Consider the following 19,544-nt stretch of genomic DNA (forward strand, 5'->3'; position numbering starts at 1 on the left):
GCAGACCCTAGATGTATTCTCAGGCTTGGCTAGCAAAGACAAGGACAGCAGACCCTGACCATATTTGATGGGGAAGAAAACCTGACCACCCTCCAGTGGGACAGCAGTGAGTGGGTATCTCCTCCCATAGTGACAGCTGGGGGTTCTTCAGGAGGTGGGTGGGAATGGGCATGGGTCCCACAAAGCACATGGAGGAGCATCATTTCTGGATGAAGCTGAAGCCTCCTGCCCCTCTCACTTGCTGACTGAGGGGCTTAGCCCAAGAAGCTCCCCTGTGGGATCTGCTGCCTGCCTGGGAAGTCAGTGTAACATAGAGTAAGTTGTCCTGGAAATGCAGTGTCCAGGAAGAGTGGTCATCCCAAAGGAAAGTCTGACTGGGGCTGGCAGGAACTTTCTAGTGTGTTAGGGCTGTTGCACAGGTAGACCCCAGACCCTTCCATGCAAGGCAGCAGCAAGACTGATCCCCTTTCAAAGTGAACCACTTTATGTCAGCTCTTTACATAATAGAGAGAGCTGTTTGCACACCACAAGCCTCATCAGGATGCCCCGGTCAGCAGTCTCTGATCTGGTCTCTGGCCAGTAGATCGCAGGTGCTAGTCAAGGCTCTCTGTGGTGTACTGGCTTTCCCCTTCTTGCTTCAGGCTATTCACTTTTCCTCTTGTTCTTTCTCCCCCTCTCCCTGGTTTCTCTGGGCACATGGAGCAGCAGCGGCCAGTGAAGCAGTCCCTCAGCAAGTCCCTCTGCAGAGAATCCCACTGGAAATGCCTGCTCCTGTCCCTTCTCATGTATGGCTGCATGGGAGCCATGACCTGGTGCCATGTGACCAAGGTCACCCGGCTGACCTTTGACAGCGCCTACAAGGGCAAGTCCTTGATGTACCATGACAGCCCCTGCTCCAATGGCTATGTCTACATCCCCCTGGCCTTCCTGGTGATGCTGTACGTGGTCTACCTGGTGGAATGTTGGCACTGCTACACCCGCAACGAGCTCCAGTACAAGGTGGATGTGGAAAGTGTACATGAGCGCGTCCAGAGGATGCAGCAAGCTACCCCATGCATCTGGTGGAAAGCCATCAGCTACCACTATGTTCGCAGGACCAGGCAGGTCACCCGCTACCGCAATGGGGACGCCTACACCACCACCCAAGTGTACCATGAGAGAGTCAACACGCATGTGGCGGAGGCTGAGTTTGACTACTCCAACTGTGGGGTAAAGGACATTTCTAAGGACCTAATTGACCTGGAGAGCTACCCAGCCACACGGCTTCGCTTCACCAAGTGTTTTAGCTTTGCCAATGTGGAGTCTGAGAACTCCTACCTGACGCAACGAGCTCGCTTCTTCACTGAGAATGAGGGGCTGGATGACTACATGGAGGCCAGGGAGGGGATGCACCTCAAGAATGTGGAATTCAAGGAGTATATGGTGGCCTTTTCGGACCCGGATAACCTGCCTTGGTATGTGTCCCACTATGTCTTCTGGGTGGCTGCCCTCCTGACCCTGTCCTGGCCCTTGCGGGTGCTGAATGAGTACCGTACCTCCTACGTCCATTACCATGTGGAAAAGCTGTTTGGGTTTGACTTTGTGGCAGTGACACCAGTTGAGGAGCGCTCCTTCTGTCGCAGGATGCCCCGCGTCAACACGGTGGACAGCACCGAACTGGAGTGGCACATCCGGTCAAACCAGCAGCTGGTGCCTAGCTACTCAGAAGCTGTACTGATGGACTTGGTGGGGCTCTCTAGCTGCACCAGTTACTCAGCCTGCAGATATGGGGGCTACCGGCAGAACTGTGAGCGGTGCCACAGGACTATAAGCAGCTCTTCCATCTTCTCCCGTAGCGCACTGAGCATCTGCAATGGCAGCCCCAGGATCCCCTTCAGCAGCAGCCGCTTCTCGCTGGGCCGCCTCTATGGCTCGCGGCGCAGCTGCCTCTGGCAGAGCCGCAGCGGGAGTCTGAATGAGCAGAGCTGCCCGACGGAGCAGACCCGCCTCTCCAGCCAGGTCACCGTGGAGGAGGAGGACCCTCCCCCTTACCAGGATGCCCTCTATTTCCCCGTCCTCATCGTGCATCGCAATGAGGGCTGCCTCAACCATGACCACCGCCACCTCCATCGGAACGGGTCCTGTGTGGAGACCTCTCTGTGAGCGGGGAGGGCGGCCAGGTCTCCTTGCTGAGCACCACTGGGGGCCCACGTGTGGGCAGACGCAGGACGTAGGAAGGGAGGGGGCAAGCCAAGGAAACAAGGCTCTTGCTCCGTGCTTGGCGTGTGGGGCAGAGAGGTTGCTGCCTCTCATTCCTGGAGCGAAGGTGCTCTACATAGCTCCCATGCCCTCTGGCAGCAATGACGTCGTGGAAGACGGGGTGACAGTAAGCTGGGCGAGCAAGAGCACCCCCTGTGGCATGGCATAAAACTACAGACCAGCTATCATGCAAAAAAAATAAAAATAAAATAACAACAACAACAGAAGAGGGGGAACGGAAAAACGGGACAGAAGTGGGGAGCAGCATGCCCTGGTTCCCAGTGCAGCTGCTGGAGACCTAGGTTGGCTTGAGTAGGGCTCAGAGAGAATGACACCACACAGCACCCTACTGCATCTCTGACCTCCGTCCCTGCCTCTTGCAGAGGCCAAGGGGACTGGGACTAGTGGAACATTTCCTCTGGGACTGGTGTTTAGCTCCTAGCGTGCCAAAGATCTTGGGGCAGCCAAGCCCATGGAGCTGATGGGCAGCTTAGAGGAGATACTCAAAACCCTCAAGTCCAGATCTTTCCCTCCCTCCCTCCCTCCCCCCAGCATTTCTTTTTTTATTTTTATTTTTTAGACCATGCTCTGACTGTTACACTGTTCTCAGCTGCTGGGAGCAGCACCACCTCCAGAGGATCCCAAGGCTAGAAAGCCTCAGCCCTGAAGCTTTGAGAGTCAGCATCCCCTAGCTAGAGCTGAAAGCCTTCCAGGACTTTCCATTTGGGCTTCCAGCAAGCAGAAAGCAACAGGGGACGTAGAAAGGAACATCCAGACATGGCCAAATACAGTCATGGCATGAAGCCAGTAGGGCTGGCTGGAGAAAAGTCCCCCTGCAAGGCAAACTAAGGAGACGGTTGTGTGCTGGGCTCCTGGAACCAGGATACCAGGAAGTACCAGGGGGTGAGTTGGGAAGCTGAGGTCCTCTCAGCCTTGAAGTGAATGAGGTCCGGTCCTAATTAATTCAGCCAAGCCAGGAGTTGGTGGTGGGAGGAGGAAGCTGATAGGTTCAGCTGCAGATCATCTGTTAATAATAGATGGGCAGGTTGGTGCCTCTTGCTTTGTTGTGAAATGAAGTAAGCTGCGGTAAGATGGGGGCTGGGTTTGGACTGGAGCTCTGAGGGGATAGGGGGTAGATGGCTGTGTGGAGATGCCCCAGAATTTCTGAAGATCTTGGGTTCCACGGAGGTGAAGGGAAAGGGCTGCTACCAACATGTAACAATGAAAAGAGATTCCAGCCTCCTTGCTCCTCTTGTGTCCCACACCCCTTGCTGAAAGGTTCATATTGGCGCATCAGTGTTTCTATTATGGGTTCCTTGAAGTTACCTTCAGACAGCCTCTAAAGGCCTAGAAGTGCCAATTTCAAATGTAAGCATACTGAGAAACTCCTGAAGCAGTCATGAAAAGGACATTTTCCTTCCTGTTTCCCCTTCATATGAGTAGAGCTGCTATTTCCTTTCTTCAGCTGCACTGCCTGGAGTGGGCCACTTCTCATGCTGTGGAATGTGCCTCCCATGTAGTCCTAGCAGCTTGTGCAGCTTGTAGACTCACATAATGCTGGACCATAGAGTCCCAGTGGATTTATGAGGCAGAAAGCTCTCATGATAACCTGAAATTTTGAAAAGCCCTGAAATGCTTAACAAACCTAGGCATAACAAGAGAAAAAAACCCAACCTCATTATGCTGAAATAGCTAAATTAGGGGGGAAATTACCTGACAGACCCTAAAATACCCCAGATCAGTGAGGTAACATACCTGGAAATGGAAACAGAGTTCAATATGAGGAGCGGTGGCATGAGTTTGCCCTTAAGGTCCCAATCTTGCAGTTAGATCTGGGTGGGCAGAGCCCTGTTGATTTACCAGGCTCTGCCTGTACAGTCCAAGAGCAGGGTTTCTGTCCTAAATGGGTCACTCTCTTTAAATTGCTCCCCCTCAGCTAGTGCCCATGGGCATCACCTCCTGCTAGGCTGAGTTTGTGGACAAAGCCGTTCAGAGGCCTGCTCTGCCAACTCTTGGTGCTGAACCCAAGCCTGATGGACATGAGTGACCATGTGAAATCAGTGCTGCTCCCTTCGTGAGCAGTGGCGCAGGATTGGGCTCTCAGTGCAGAATAGGGATGGCCAGGTGGGACATTTTTCTTTCAAGTTGAGCTGAATCAAAACAAATGGTTCATGTGGGGAGACATTGAAGAAAGCTCTGACCCAATGTGTGGCTGCCCTTGTTGCCTCCATCTCTTGTTCACACCTTCCCTTGTCAAGTGCATCAGAAGACAGGGTTTGGATACCTGCAAGTGACCATTGCTGCTTCCTTCACCTGCATGTCACATACCACACCACTCCCTGTCCCGTACCCCCTTCCTCATACAGAGGTGAATCCCTTCCTCACACAGAGGTAGCTTATGAAGCTCCTTGAGTGATGAAGGCTGTGCAAGGTGAGCCTTGTGAATACTCAGGAGGGTGAAAGGAGATGTAGTCAAGGCTGAAGGGTATGTTCTGTAGAGACCTTTCAAAATAAAGTTCCACCAGCTCTGTCCTCACTTTGCTGTGGGTATCTCTACCCTGTGGAGAGGATGGATTAGCCCACATGGAGCTCTGTGCTGCCAGGCCTGGGACTGATTCCAGTACCACAGGGAGCTTGCTTAAAGCCAGCTTGGGTATCTCCGTGCAAACCTACCCAGCATTTCCTTCTCAGTGAGAAGCTTCCCAGGCCTCTTTAGCCCACTATAGTCCCTCTCCTGTTTTCTAGACGCTCTTTTCCCAGTCAATCAACTGTTTTCTCCCTTGTTGGAGGCCCTAATCCTCCCTAGCCCTTGTTGCCCACCAGCTTGTCTCCATTCCCCTCACCCATCCCAACACAGGATGTGACCTGTAGTAAATATCATCTCCAGCTGGCAGCAGGCTGAAAACCCAAGCAGCAGCACAGACCTCTAGCACTTGTGCTAAAGGATTAACATAATTAGCTGGCCACAGCAGCAGGTATATATCCCTGCTGGTGTGGGTCAGGTGTGAAGATGAAGGGGATAGGTAGAACAGTAGAGTACACCATAGTTAGTCCAACCAGACTGTCCTTTGCTAACTTATTAGTCAGAGGGTCTGTATCTGCAGGGAATACTGTTAGGTTGCTTCACCTAGTACATCAGAGAGAGGTAGTTACCCATGTTAGTCTAAAATCAGGCAAAAGGCAGGGTGGGGTGGCACTTTAGAGACTAACTCAGTTAGAAACCCTCTTCTGCATTCTGCTAGATCAGAGGCAGCTTTGTCCTTCCTCTCCAGCCTTGCTGGATAATAGCTATTTTAGGGAACTGTTCTCCAAGAAAAGTCAGTACATCATCTGTTTCTTCTCTAAACAAGGAGACCTCTTGTTTATAAAGCAGATGTCTGTCACTTTGTTACTAGCTGAACCACCTTATTGACTTTTCTCCTCTGCCCAGGAGGTTTGTGCTCATCTCTGCTCTTCACTCCTTGAAATTAGCTTGTTTGGTTTCACTTGGTGTCAGTTTTGTTTCTGGTTCTCAGGCAGTAGATTCAGAGAAAAGACTGTTTGAACCAAAACATTTCTTAAAGGCTTACCCTCAATTTTGTTAAGATTTTTGTCTTGTTAACTGCCCTACCCCCTAGTACGGGGCAGGCCTATATCCCGGGCTTTCATTCCAGTGCCCCCAACACATCTGGTGGGTGCAGATTACCATTTCCTGGGACACCCTCTTTCACTGTTCATGCTGTGTTGTCTGCAGGCTATTTAACCCTGCCTTGGTGGAAGGGGATGCTATGCCATTGATGCCAGTGGAGGCAGCAGTGTAGCAATGTGGCTGTGTGTCCTCACTACAGGGACAGAGGTGGCTTCTGGTTGCCAATGCAGTTGTGAATATGCACCTGCTGGCAGCAACTATTTCTATGCTCCCCCACACAAGTTGGCACCTAGGGTGGTTGCCCCAGTAACTACACCCTAGTTACACCACTCAGTGGAGTTGTCTTCCTTATGCCTGTTGGATTTAGTTTGCTGTGCTCTGTTCTCTGCTTGTTCAGGGTCTAGTGTAGCTCCTGTTAATGTCAAGGGAATGGCTCATCAGGAGGTTAGTTGGAGATGGCGAAAAGGGTCCTTATGTCATGGAAAATCAGAAGTAACTACCCTGAAGCCCTTGGAGTTCAAATGGAGTAAGGACAGTGCTGAGTGGAGGGCATCAGGCCCTTATGTCCTTCCCAAGACACTCCATTTTAAAGCATGTACTCCTGTCTTAAGTGAGGGATCACTTGAGATCTTTTGGTCTCCAGTGAGAGAAGTGTCTTGTCTAGGTGGATGCATCATGGGGTGTTAAAGGTCTCTCAGTTCCTCTCAGGCAGGGGAAATTGCAGAACTGGGGCAGGTTAGAAGGGTTTTCATGCCCACCTCCTTTATCACTGCTTCCCAGCCCCTTGCCCATTAGCTTTGACCAGGCCCACTGTCATAAAGGTGATTCCCTGGGTTCAAGCTCTGCCCTCTTCAAGGTCTCAGCACGGAGAATCTGCTTCCAGGGAAAGGCCAGGTTTCCTATCGATGCTGCTGGCTGGAGCAGAAGGGCATTTGCAGGTTGAGAAATGGGGCCCTTTCCTCACACCTGTCACTCAACCAGCCATGCCCCCATACACTCCGCTCTCAACTTTCAAACTCACCTTCTCCATGTGACCCCCCCAGCCCACCAGTGCAGCGACAAGCAGCCTTGTCTCTGTCCCCAGCAATATCTGCTGCTAACAGCTTGGCATGCTCTCAAGCCTCTTACCCCACTGCGGCTTGCAGGGCCGCTGAGCAGAATACATGCCCCTGCCAGACTCAGCAGTGAAGAACTAGGTTCATTTACCAACCCCAGATCTCCCCTGTTGTAGCATGTACACTGAGGCTACTGGGCACCCCTGGTTTGGCTAGAGGAGCAGCTTGCTGCCTTGTAGGCCAGCCCCAGCTCCTCCATAGCAGTTGGGTTGGAGTGGGCAGAAAAGCCTCCCTTCCCATCCCATGCCCCACTTTGGAAGCTGGGTGGGCATAGCCATTAGAGCAGCCTGCAACTGAACAGAACCCCAAGCCACTCAGAGGCTGCATGCGTGCCAGCCCTTGTGGAGCCCCAAATTGAACTTTTGCACAGGCCTCCCTGCCTCTGCCACTGACCACTTAGCAGCCCTATATCTCCTTTCCTTGATTGCTCCTGGGGTTGGCCATGAGTTGCCCTTCACTCCAGTGTGTTTGCACCATGCAGTTGGGTGGGGGGCAGGCCCTATCAGCACGGGGGTGGTTTGTGCAGCCCCAGAAGGGAGGAGCTCTTGGCATCTCAGGCTGATGCCGCAAAGACAGGCTCAGCTTCTGTGCATATGTGCAAGGAAATAGCTCCTACCCAGCTTGACTCTGCAGCCCCAGCTGCCTGCGTATGCCAGCATGCTGCTCTCCTGTGGTTATCCCCTTAATAGGCTCAGCTGTCCAGTTGAATTAAGATACCCCTTCCCAGCCAGATAAGTGTGATTCTTACCATGGCACAGACAAGCACCCTCCTCCGGGGATGAGGCAAGGAAATACTGGGATTGGACAAATGCAGCAGCTGATTAATCCCTGCAAGATCCAGCGGCTTCCCCAACATGCTGACTCTTACCCAAGCCGTGTCCTAGGGGCACAAAGTAGCTCTCCAGGGACAGCACTCAGGGTTATCACGCCCTGTCTCCTGGCCTTAGGTATCCCTTTGCTCTGGCTGAGATCCTCCTGAGGCCACTCAGTGCTGGTTAATGCAGGGAGGTGTATTCAAGGGAACCATCCAGCATGCAGGACTTATTGGAGTTGGGTCCCCTTCTTTCAGCAAGGTATCTAGCCCCCTCCAGGGATGGCTCAGGCAACAGCATCCATTCCCACCATCATAGAAAAACATGGCTGGAAGGGACATCAGGGGGATTATTTGGTCCAGTTTGTAGCTCAGGGAAGGTTCACTACCATCTAAACCAGGCCAGACAAATGCTCAACAGGGGCCTGAACTTGGAGTCCAGTATACTACCTTCTAGCTATCGCCATATCCTGCCCTAGAGAGGGTTGGAATGATGTGGGAGCAGAGGCCATAGCCAGGGCTGGGGTGTGTGTCTGAAGGATGAGGAGGCTAGTGGCTGTGGGATTCCTAATAGGTGGGAGGTGACGGGAGCTTGCCAAGGCAACAAAGTAAAGATGGTTTCTTTCTCCACAGTATTAGAATTCAGCCCAAAGCATCTCATGTTCTACGCTCTGTAGCCATCACACTAGTATTTCCTCTGTCTTTGATGCGGTAGGACCCCAATACCTTAAAGCCCCCCAGGCTTGGTACCATTATGTTAACTGGCCCAGCCCCCACTCTTTTTTGCAGGCTGGTATCTGATCTCAACCTTGCCTGCGCTGGTGCTGGTGATTCCTCTGACAGCTCATTCAGTTGCCCCATCTGCTCCTCTCATGCTAGTTAGTATGCTTCCTCACAATCTCACCAGAATTGTCCCTGTTGTATCTTAATCCTGTTACTTCTCTTCCATTGCCTAGCTAGAGTAGTTGCCTCCTCCCCAATGACACTACTGGTAGGGGCAGATGTGTCCTGTCTCTTCAGACCTCTCCCCTCCGGCCCCAGAGTTCCTGAGTCTTTCTGGGATGTTGTTATACAAAGCCCTGACCCCAGGGACTCTGCAGCTTTTGTTTCTTCCTTGCTTCTTACCATTCAGCCCTGAGGAGACAAAACCTGGGGGAAGGGGAAGGATCAAAACAAGAAGCCATGACCCCTGAGCCAAGCAGGCTAAGGCTTTTCTTGAGACTGATCCTTCTCTCTGCACAGCCCAGAAGGTATCTCGCAGGTGATTTTGCTCACCCTTTTGGAAGGGCAGGGAGAGCAGAACAATCTGGAGACTCTTCCCATTCCCACAGCGCAGAGCAGAGCAGAGCAGAGTATTCCCCTCTGGTGTGGACAGGTGCCTGCTGGGACCAGGGGGATGGACAGGTGAGCTGTGAACCAGCACAACCTTGCTGGATTTTTTTCCTTCCCTGTTCCACTCATCACCATCTCCCAAGGCCTGGGGTTTGTTTTCAGTGAGATGCTTGACAGCAGGCTTTCCCCACATAACCTGACGTTATGAGTGAAATGGGACAGGAGCCAGGCCCCGTCTCCTCCCAGCACATTGAGTGGATAATATGTCCCTTGGAGAGGGCTCTTTCACACTGTGAGAAAGCTAAAGAGTGATCTATCTGATGTTTCCTTTTGCTGCCAGCAAAGTCCATGCTCTTTAGAACAGCCCATCAAGTAAGGTAGGCCCCAAGTTTTGGCTTTGCTAATTAAAAGTGATGGGAGAAAAGGAAGGCAGATGGTTTAACCACCTCTCACCTAAATAAATGTGTGCCATCCATTTCTTCACTTTCAGCATATTGGAAGTCTCCCTGTCAGGACTGGATGCCCAAACATTTTGCTGGTACAAGAACTGGGAAGTGAAAGTGGCTAGCCTAGCATTACTGCCTAAGCTCAGTGAAATGCAGTGTCCCACAAGTCACACAGGTGAGGGGGAAAGTAGATAATATTTCAGAAAGTTCTTCCATGGTTCATACATGTGGGAGGTGCAGGTAAGCCAGGGGGAGAAAATAGCTTTGTGTTGCCACCCCCAGTCATTCAAAAATGATGGATCAGAGAAATGTTCACTCTGGGCAATCAAAAGGCTGCTATGGACTTGGTTTTTAAAAAATCCCTTCTCTCCTAAAATTCACAGTTCAGAGAAACAGTCCTTTTCCTGTCCTTTGTTTCCCAACAAGTGTCTCATCTTTTCCCAGGGTTCTGATTAAGCTGCAACAGCATCAGGGGCACAGGGGGATTTGCTCTATTGCCTGGGGAATCTGGAAGGAAAAAGACAGTTGCAAACACATGCAGATACAACACCCCTTGGAAAAAAAAGATAAGGTGATAGGCACTCTACATGTGAGCGGCATTTTTAGTTTGGTTTCTACTTTCTATTCAGGAGTTGACCCTATTGGGGCTGCCTATGGGAATTTGATTGTTTGATTGTGCGGGTGGGAGGTGTTATTATTTCTGAAAAAGACAAAAGGTTTAATAAACCAAGTCACAGCCAGGTTTCAGGGGCAGTCATGGTAAAATATAGTCCCTCCCATTTAAAGATGCTCCCGGTTATAGAATAATACCTTCAGCTTTTTTTGTTTTACTCAAGCTATTCTAATCATATCTCTGGTAACTGCTGTTTAGTTATAACACAGTTTATACTGTACAGCCATCCAGTTTAAAACTAGGCTCTACTGCTAATTCTGTGCCGCAGCATACACAGTGGGATGTCAGATGTCTGTGTGAAATATTACACCAGCCAGAATTTATGTGACCAAACCACATGCTGTTGTATGTCTCAATACATGATTGGTACCTTGAGACCTTTTAAAACGTATTTTAAATAGGTCTTCATTGGACAACAAATTAAATATCTGGCTTTCTGGATCCACACTATCCCATTGTGGCATGTGATTTTAAAAATCAGGGCTGTTTTGTAATATTGGACCCCAAAGGTGCACGCTGGCCTGGACTTAGTTTAGCCAAGATGAGTGGGGTCTACTGGGCAACACGCTGTACTTTTTAGCATACAGCACATCCCCAAATGAGATACATACCTTGTTTTTGAAAGGCAGCATCTGGAAAAAAGATCTTTCCTTGAAAATACTGGTAAGTAGCAGTAAAGTAAGTGAGTAGCAGCTTCTGCAGCAGGAACCTGCAGCAGTGAGTTGGGTAGGGGTTGGAGAGAAAGTATTCACAATTGACAGCTAGAGAGCCCCAGGAGTTGCACTGGAACCTTACTTTTGCATTCCCCGGCACAGGCAGAAACTGTTATTGCCATATATCCTTGATTCTAACACATTTCTGAGCAGCTGAACTTTTTGGGGGGAAAAAGGTGCGTGTTGTATCTGAGAAAATACAGCATATGGTTTAGGACACAGGGCTGGTTTTGTTTCCTCTTTCCCCATGTGGGTACTGCTGACCTCAGTGGAAATAACAGCCATTTTGGAAAGAAGGGAAGGGTGTAGTCCCATCTGAGGTAAAAACCAGTGGGCTGCATTCATTCCTAGAGTAACTTTTCTGAAGATGGTGGAGCTACGCTGGGGTGAAGAAGAACCAGCATCTCCACAGATTCGCTTGTCCTCAAGAGCCCATACTAATCATCCCATTGCAGTATTAATTTTATATGTAGAATTAATGTTGGGACTTTGCTTGGATCCAGCTTCATGGATCTACTTGGTCTTCAAACAGTGGGCCTGTGAGGGCCAGCTACCCCAATGGCCAGCCTGTTTTGCTCTGCTCCCTGTGTCAAGGAACCATGAGTAACACTTTGAAGGGGAACATTTTGCCCAAGGATTTGTTCTGTCAGCTCCATCAGAACTCACCAAACAAACTGACCTCTACCACCTAGGGCCAGGACCCTTTTCCCAAGGACCATTTTTTCCACAGCCTTTTCACCCACCAGTGGAAAGAAGTTTCAAGGTCTAATCTGAACCTGGATGGAAACAGCCTCATGCACTTCCCTTTCTCCTTCTCTGCACGTTAGTCATCTTACTTGGGGGCAATGTCTCTGTGGAATCCAGTGGGACCTCATCTTCCTGCAATCCATTCTACTGACAGGTACATCACCACCTATGCAACACTTTCAGAAACTGCCGAGGCATCAGTCCATTCCAATGCACAGTGTGTGCTTCTGGCATTGGTAACAAGCACCACTGCTGTCAGAAACCAATGTTGTTTTTTTCTTCTTTCCCCTCAAGGCCTTGAGGAAAGACTTCCACCCCCTCTCTGTACCCCCCACTCCTTTTCTGTTTTGTAGACTTAAGACTTTCCATGGGCAAAGCCAAACTTCTTAGAACATAGGTGCCCTTCTTGGAATATCACCAGTCCCTGGAAATTGGGACTATCGTGGATCACCCACTGTGATTATACTTCAGTGAACTTTGTAGAACAAAGTAATGCTCATCCACAGACATACCTGGGGATCTCTCACACTCCATCAGTGCAAGCTGCTTTGCAATCTTAGGTCTTCTCTTAGTGAAAGAAACAGCGTAGCTAGAATGTGTCAAGATGATTTAGTATTTGTATCAGTCACATGATCCTAGTGTCCATTAGCTGCACTGTCAGCTGACATCTAATGAGTTCCGACTTTGGATGGCAGCCCACGAATCAATCAGGGGGAAAAGGATTCAAAACACAGGCTTAAGAGCACAGACGAGTCTCCAGAAACAGGAGCAGATGCATGAGATCAGGTGATAACAGATGTATTCCTCCTGTTCAAGTCAGCTAGAAGCTTTTTTTGGTCTGCGTTTTCCTCTAGGGAACAATCTAGCCTCAAGAGAGGTGGCGGGTGGCGGGAGGGAAATTATCTAATGGGTTCAGTGAAATTGCACTTATGCTATTGTAGCACTGGTTGAAAACAAAACAATTGATCCAACAGGATTTTTAAAAATGATTTCTTCAAAATATAGCTAATCAGAAAGACCCATGCTGTTTAGTTTAATGTTTTGGGTGCTCTTGGCTATGTCCACATGGTTAATTTGCCATGCCCAGCCGTGTCACCCCCCCAAGAGCAGTGTGCTGGCCCAGGCAGGTTGCCTTCTAAACCACAAGCAGTGCAGCCATAGGCAGGCAGTAGGTTGTCTGCAGGACCCAGGATTCCCCAGGGGTCTCCCATTAAAGTACTAGCAAGGTCCAGGACTGTTTAGCTTTCATGTTTAGTCAACATCAGTGCATTCAGTCTGTTATGGCTGGCCATAGATGGGCTAGCTAGGGACAGGCTAAACGGCCTGTCCATTGGCGGTGCTCACTTCCCAAGTGAAGCACAGCTACACTGCTTTTGGTTTAGGAGACAGCTTTGGAGGAACGTGCAATTGACTTGAGGGCAGCCGGGCAATATGAATTTAGCATGGACTGGGGCCTTTTTATGTGTTGAAACGTTAATGTATTCAAAACCCTTCACATTTGGAAAATTTCTACCAGCTCTACTAAATAGTGAGGACTTAGTGGCAGAGAATAAAAAGAATAGGAAAGGAAGGTAGAAGAAGATAATGTCTCTGTATCAATGGCAGTCCAGCACCAAGGGGAGATCCAGCATAGAGGCAGGTATCTGGGCACCCATCTGCATTGTTATGCCTCTGCTTTGTGCAAAGGTAGTTGCGGAATATCTTGTTTGCTGTGGTGGTCAGTGGTTATGTGCAGGGATGGGCAGAGACAGGGACAGAGGCAATAGCCATATCATGAGGAAGGCTTTAGAACACATCAAGACCCCTTTGAGCTGCATTGGAAAGCCTTGGTTCTTTAGTCACCATAGCACATCCATAATCCCTTACGTCCTGCTGCTTATATTGGTTTGCTTCTCCTGCAGGAAACTTTCCCACTGTCTACTACTTTCCCACCCTGGCCATGAACAAGTGACAGGCAGATGCTTCAGAGCCTCAAAAAAGTAAAGAGAAAAGGCACCAAATTAACCTGAAGCTGAAAAGGCCTGCCATTTGTGTTTTCCAGACCTCCAGGACTCAGAACCTGGAGGAAAACTGCTCTCCCTGAACAGAAGGCCCTGATAAATAATGCAGAGGAGAACCAGTCCAGCTGCTTTAATTTAGGAGGATATAACAGGGAGCCTGGGGCTCCTGTTACTTTAAGAAGAAAAAAAAAAACAGTGGCAGGCAGCCTAACCAGGGCTAGCTGCAAAGGAATAGGCAGCCAGAGGCCAGAAGCTGAGAGGAACTATTGCTGTACTGGTTGCACACCAGTAGTACTATAGGATAGAGCCCTGCCAAAGCAACAGAGGCACAGCTATAGTAGGTAGCTGGGGTAGCAGCAACAAGCTGTCCAGTAGAAGGAGAGAAGCAGCTGTGCTAGGACTAGCAAGTCATCTGACCAGGAATGGGCGGGACTTGAGTGACATATAAGCCTGGGCCTGTGCCAAGACAGGTGATCTGGCCTTGGAGGCTGCAGTGGGAAGAGCTCTGTAGCTGTAACACAAACAGGTCCTGATGCAAATGGGAACTGGAAAGTAAGGCACTGAGGTCTGGTGGGGAGCTGGGACTCAGGGTGGAAATGATTTTTGTTATGCAGCCAAGGGGTTATGGTTAGTCACAGTGCTTAGGGTTTTGATGCAGTTAAACCAGTGGTCTGGGAAGGGACTGAAGCGGATGTTTGGAGAGGTCCCAGTGGTAACTGAGGGGCTTTTGGATACCTTGAGCCTTTCCAAAGGGTAGGGGCTTGACTGTAGCAAGAGAGAGAGAGAGAAAAAAAAAAATTGGAAACAGAGCTAGGGGGGCATGCCCAAAGCAGGGCATAGACTAGGGCTAGGGGCCCACAGCCCAAAAGGGGTGGGAACTGTGGAGGGCTATTCAGCCCACCTCCTAAGAAGGGTAGGGAGAGGATTAGTGAGTCTGTTGCCTGAGAGGGGCACAGACTTGAACAAGAAGAGTGAGTCCTGAAGAGACTAGATATTAAACTAGGGCTAGGTGTCCATGGAAATAATCAACTGGTACCACCTGTGAGGTACAGGCATGGCTGTAGGGGAGGGTGGAGGCTACAACATTAGCCCTTAAGGTGATTAGTGCCTGGAGGCATGGCCAGACCATGGGGGGCCAGAGGGCAGGACATCAGGGTTCAGGAGGAACGCACAGACTGAGAGCAAACAAGGGCTCACTCTGGGATCTTAGGGTGGCCTCCTTTTTCACCAATCAACCATTATATCAAGGGGTAGCAGGTGGGGGGGAAAAGGAAGGGGAGCCAGAGTAAAGGCAGGAGTTGTGCAGCCACCAGGGGGTGTCCTGGCTGCCCCCGGAGCCCAATCCTGTTAGAGACCAAAAGGCATTACCACTATAGAAAACGTTTTGTACAGAGACATTACTTTTAGGGCACTTTATAAACACAGGCTCCTAGTGCTGCTCCTGCTAAGGTCAATGGGGGCCTTGCCTCTGTTTTCAGGATATGGTTCTGGTTGCATCTGGTATCCAGGTCATGGGGCACCCCCAGCCCTGAGGGGTTTCCAGTTGGAGAGATGGAAGCTGACTGTCAAAGTCCTAGATATCCCTGTTAGAGATCAGAAACGTGGGAGTGGGCCAGGGGCTAGCATCCTGCTGCTTGGCACTTGTGGGCTTTGCTGAAATGATGGCTTCTCATGGCAGATGTGGAGGGAAGGCTGGTGTGTCAAGGTAGGGGATTGTTTTGGGCAAGAGGTGAAAGGGGGAGAACAAAATAGGTGAGTCAAGCAAAAGGGTGTGGAAAGGACTGGACATTGTGAATGGAGCACTGTTCGCCCAGGAGATATTAGGCACACAAGAGATGCTCAGTGTCTCCACATAGTGTGTTAAGGAGCCCAGGCCATCAGAGCAATAACATTGCCTCCCAGCCCTGTGCTCTGGGCTTAGTCTCCACTGAACAGATATCCATCTCGCCAAACCACAATGGATAATGCAGCCAGAGGCTCAGAAGTGTAATTGGTACTAATGACTAAATTGCCTTGTGCCTTCAGGGAGGCTTATCCATCAAGGTCAGGGGGATGGTGTTGGCAGGGCAGTGGTAGGGCTCTGGTGGTACTTGCTTCCCTGGCTTGGCTAGTGTGGATAAAGCGCTTCATTTCTCTCTAGCTGTTCCCTCGGCCTTGCTTAAGCCTTTATGAGCACTGTCTCTGCACTGCTTTCCACCACCCCTCACAGCCTGCCCCAGCTAAGCAACAGGGAAACAAGGCTAGAAAGCTTCATTTGCACTCTCCACAGACAGATAATTTACAGGAGAAGGTGAAGGCTGGAACAGTGGGAAGGGCTCTGGAGAAAGCACTGTCGCTACATCTCAGCCTCTGGGTCAGAACTGGGATACCTTTGGGTTGGGAGCAGGGAGGCAGCTATAGAAGCAAGAGCACTAGCTCTCAAGGGTGGTGAGGCTCCTGGTAAAATTCCAGGCCAGGATTAAGGGCAGTTAGCAGGACTGTGGAGAACACAAGTCTAGGATATAAAGTGGGGTTAGCTGTCCATCAGGGTTGAGGTGGATCATCAGAGCTTAGCAGCAGGAATCTTGCTTGTGCTATGCACGTTCAGCCTGGTACTGCTTGTCCCTGCTTCTCAGAGCATTAAATTAATCCGCCCACTTGTGAAAAAGAAAGCTTGAAATCCAGATTTCAGCCCATTCTGAGGTAGGATGCATGAGCCTCAGTCCTGTCCCTTGGGCCCTTTCAGATGCTATGGAAGTGTCTGGCAATGCCCTGCTGTCTCGGGGCAAACATGCAAACCCCATGGGATACTTGTCTTCCTTTCCTGCCTCTTAATTGCCATTTTCCAGTACCTCTCTGGCTAGCTGAGGCTGCTGGCAGCAGCACTTCACCTGGCAAACCAGGCAGCAACACTTTTCCACCTCCCCCGGCATCAAGCAAAAGTTGCTCAGTGTGGGGCATGGGCAATGCCAGCACAGGCTAGAGGGAGGGGCTGAATGAAGTAATGAGCTGTGTGCATGCCCTTCTTCCCCCAAGCCAACCCAGTGCCCCCACTACCCAGTTAAGGCTGGATATTGCCCAGCCCATTACATGTATATTACACTGCTAGCACAACACCTCAAGAATGTATTCAACTATCGCTTATAGCAGAAGCTGAGAGATGTGGGCAGGCAGCCACCATGAAACGAATAGCTCTACGATCATATGCATTCAGCTCAGAAAAGCAGAAGCGCAGCTCGCCATCTGGTGCTTTAAGGAACCAGCTCTTATTCTCCATGCAGCTTGGATGGAGGATCTTAAGCGCACATACAAAGCAAAAGCTCTCATGTTACTCCCAAGAGCTCCAAGCTTAAGGATGAGCTTTTGAAGCCATCCCAAACTACACACACAGTCAGGTTTTGATGGTTTCCCAGCCTTTGGTCCTCCACACTAGTGGATGTTGCATATAGAGCACGTGGGAGCCTCTGGGCACAGACAGCTGGAGCAGATACTCCTCAAATTAGAAGCTGAAGGTCTGTCCTACCTACACTTTCAGTGTCCTATGCTACCCATGATCGCTTGTAGAGCTGAATGGATTGTTGACAATGAGAATTGTTCATTTGCTGCATTTGCCCTTTGTTCTCGTCAGTTGTCCAGGAGCTGACATTCTTTCTTATTCACTTGCTCATTTTTTGAAATGGTTGGACGTGTGTGCACTGTCAGAATATCCACTTTGATGGTTCCTTGTTTGTGGTCTGTGCCTGGCCACTTATGCTGCTCAGTTTTCTTTCTTGGGCCCCCCCCCCCCCCCCCCCCCCCCCAGCTGGATGACACCATTATAAATAGTGCTATTGTTCTTGCTGTAATGATCCACAGATACGGTAGAAGCAAGATTTGGGAGATGAAGGAATATCTTTCATTGGACCAAACCTGTACAGTTGGGAGAGAAAGCAGACAAGTTTGAGCCTTCAAGTATTCTGCAAGTAGCCATGCCTGGATTGTGTATGCTTCTTTCCCAGATCTGTTGAGGGGTGCTTGATGTTCAAAAGCTTGTCTGCTCTCTCTCCCAACTGTACAGAGCATTCCAGTAAAAGGTAGAGATGTGCCACAGCAGATTTGTGCCCTGGGCAACACCTGGGGCAGCACCATCTGCTGCGCTGCAGATGACCTGGCCAGTTGTCAGCTGTGGCAGGAGTTATATTTGTGCCCCTTGCCAAAAGAATTGCCCATGGCTGCTGCCCCATCATCCGCCCTTGGTTATGCTATTGAAGAAAGGATATTACCTCCCCTCACAAATCAGCTTCTCTCACTTCTTTTATAAGCTTGAGGAATGGAAGTCAAGGAGATTTCAAAATGGCTGTCTTGACACATCTTCAAGCTGGCCGTGGCACCTGTACGTGTGTGTGTGGTAGTCACGAGCTGTTAGTTTCCTGCCAACCTCTGGCGGGCCACAGGTAGAAAAATTGTGTGTGTTTGAGAAGGTGAGTCAATACACACTTTATTGTAAAATATATCCATGGCCCTGCTTTCTCCTGCATTTTGCCAGCTCCATCCAAAGCAGAGACTGCCAAACAAACCTATTATGCTTTGTGCAACTGCCAGAGTGTTAATTTGCAACACATGTTTGGGGACTCATCCATTTCCCATGTTTAACTTATTTTCAGTGCATAGCCCTGCTCTCCAGGCAGAGCGCTACACTAATGCTCTAGGCACATCCATTCCCAGCACACATGCAGCCCTGCTGCAGACAGGTCCATCTGAGCTTGCTGGAAGCTGCACTTGCCCCACTTGGCTGAATCCAGACCTTGTGTTTTGTTTTTTGTTTTTTTTTTCTGACGTTATTAAACTAAAATCTCATTGAATCCAGGTGTATCATTTAAGGAAAAGTTTTGTATAGTAAGAAAAGAATATCACCTCAACATAAAGTACTAGGTGGCAGGTGATGAATAACATGTTCTGGAGATGTTTGGGGAGGGGGAGCAACTTTGTGTAGCTGATGCCCTTAGTATACCCTGCAGTGCAAGCTACCAGGAACATCCATGCACCACTTGGGAGGGAGTGAATGCATTGATTTGCAAGGACTGCAGAGTGGTGCATCTGACACCTCAAAGCCTGGCTGCTGCCACCAGTGATAACCTCACACTATCCTTTCTGATCTATAAGGCCATAACATCAAGCAGCTAAAGGCCCCACTGGCCAGGGGGCTGCAGGCAGCAGAGCCATGGATGTTTGTATCTGTCACCCAGAGCGAGGCACCAGTGGGGATGTATCTAACAAACTCTTTTGTGAGCACTGGGAACAGTTTTTACTTTTAACTCTGTCAATATGATCTAGCTCTGTCTGTCTCTCTCTATATATGTACAAACAGTATATCACAATGTTGCCTTTTTTGTTGGGAATATCAAAGTACAAAGATTGTAAACCAAATCGGTGTAATAAAAGTTTCAGATGATTCACTGACTTGTCTCTCAGTTGCAAGTGTTTGCATGTCAGAGCCTGTGGGCACTGTCAGGCCACTCCAGTGTTAGTTAAAGGTCAGGGGGTGAACATTGTTTTGACCCTGAACCATTCACAAGGCAAAAGGACATTACCATGGCAGGCCTACTGTGGTTCAGACTTCCTGCAGGAGGAATCAAGGGAGCTAGAGAGTCCCATGTGTGACCTCTTTCCTCTTACTCTCCTCTGGTATCTAGTGGACTGGGCCCAACAAACATTTTCCCTCCAGCCCAGAGGAGTCTGAGTGAGGCAATGTTGCTCTGTGCCTCTTACACAGATATCTTGTTTTCACAGGGATATTGCTTCTTTCTTCTTGCTTTGATAGGAAGAATCTCACTCTCATAAGTCAAGAGAAGCAGTTCTGTGTTTGGCGAGACTGCCTGACAC

General features: G+C 49.7%; 1 protein-coding gene across 1 annotated transcript in view; it reads left to right on the top strand.

Moving 5' to 3' along the window:
- Nucleotides 1–19,121, top strand: part of TMEM151B (transmembrane protein 151B) — a 29,778-nt gene extending 10,657 nt beyond the window's left edge. The window contains exon 2 of the mRNA XM_019483004.2: nucleotides 706–19,121. Coding sequence (XP_019338549.2) covers nucleotides 706–2,142 — 1,437 coding nt within the window. The 3' untranslated portion in view covers nucleotides 2,143–19,121. The remainder of the gene's footprint in view (nucleotides 1–705) is intronic.
- The last annotated feature ends 423 nt before the right edge of the window (nucleotides 19,122–19,544 follow it).

This window comes from Alligator mississippiensis, chromosome 1 (assembly GCF_030867095.1).
Source record: "Alligator mississippiensis isolate rAllMis1 chromosome 1, rAllMis1, whole genome shotgun sequence".
NCBI classification, from domain to species: domain Eukaryota; kingdom Metazoa; phylum Chordata; order Crocodylia; family Alligatoridae; genus Alligator; species Alligator mississippiensis.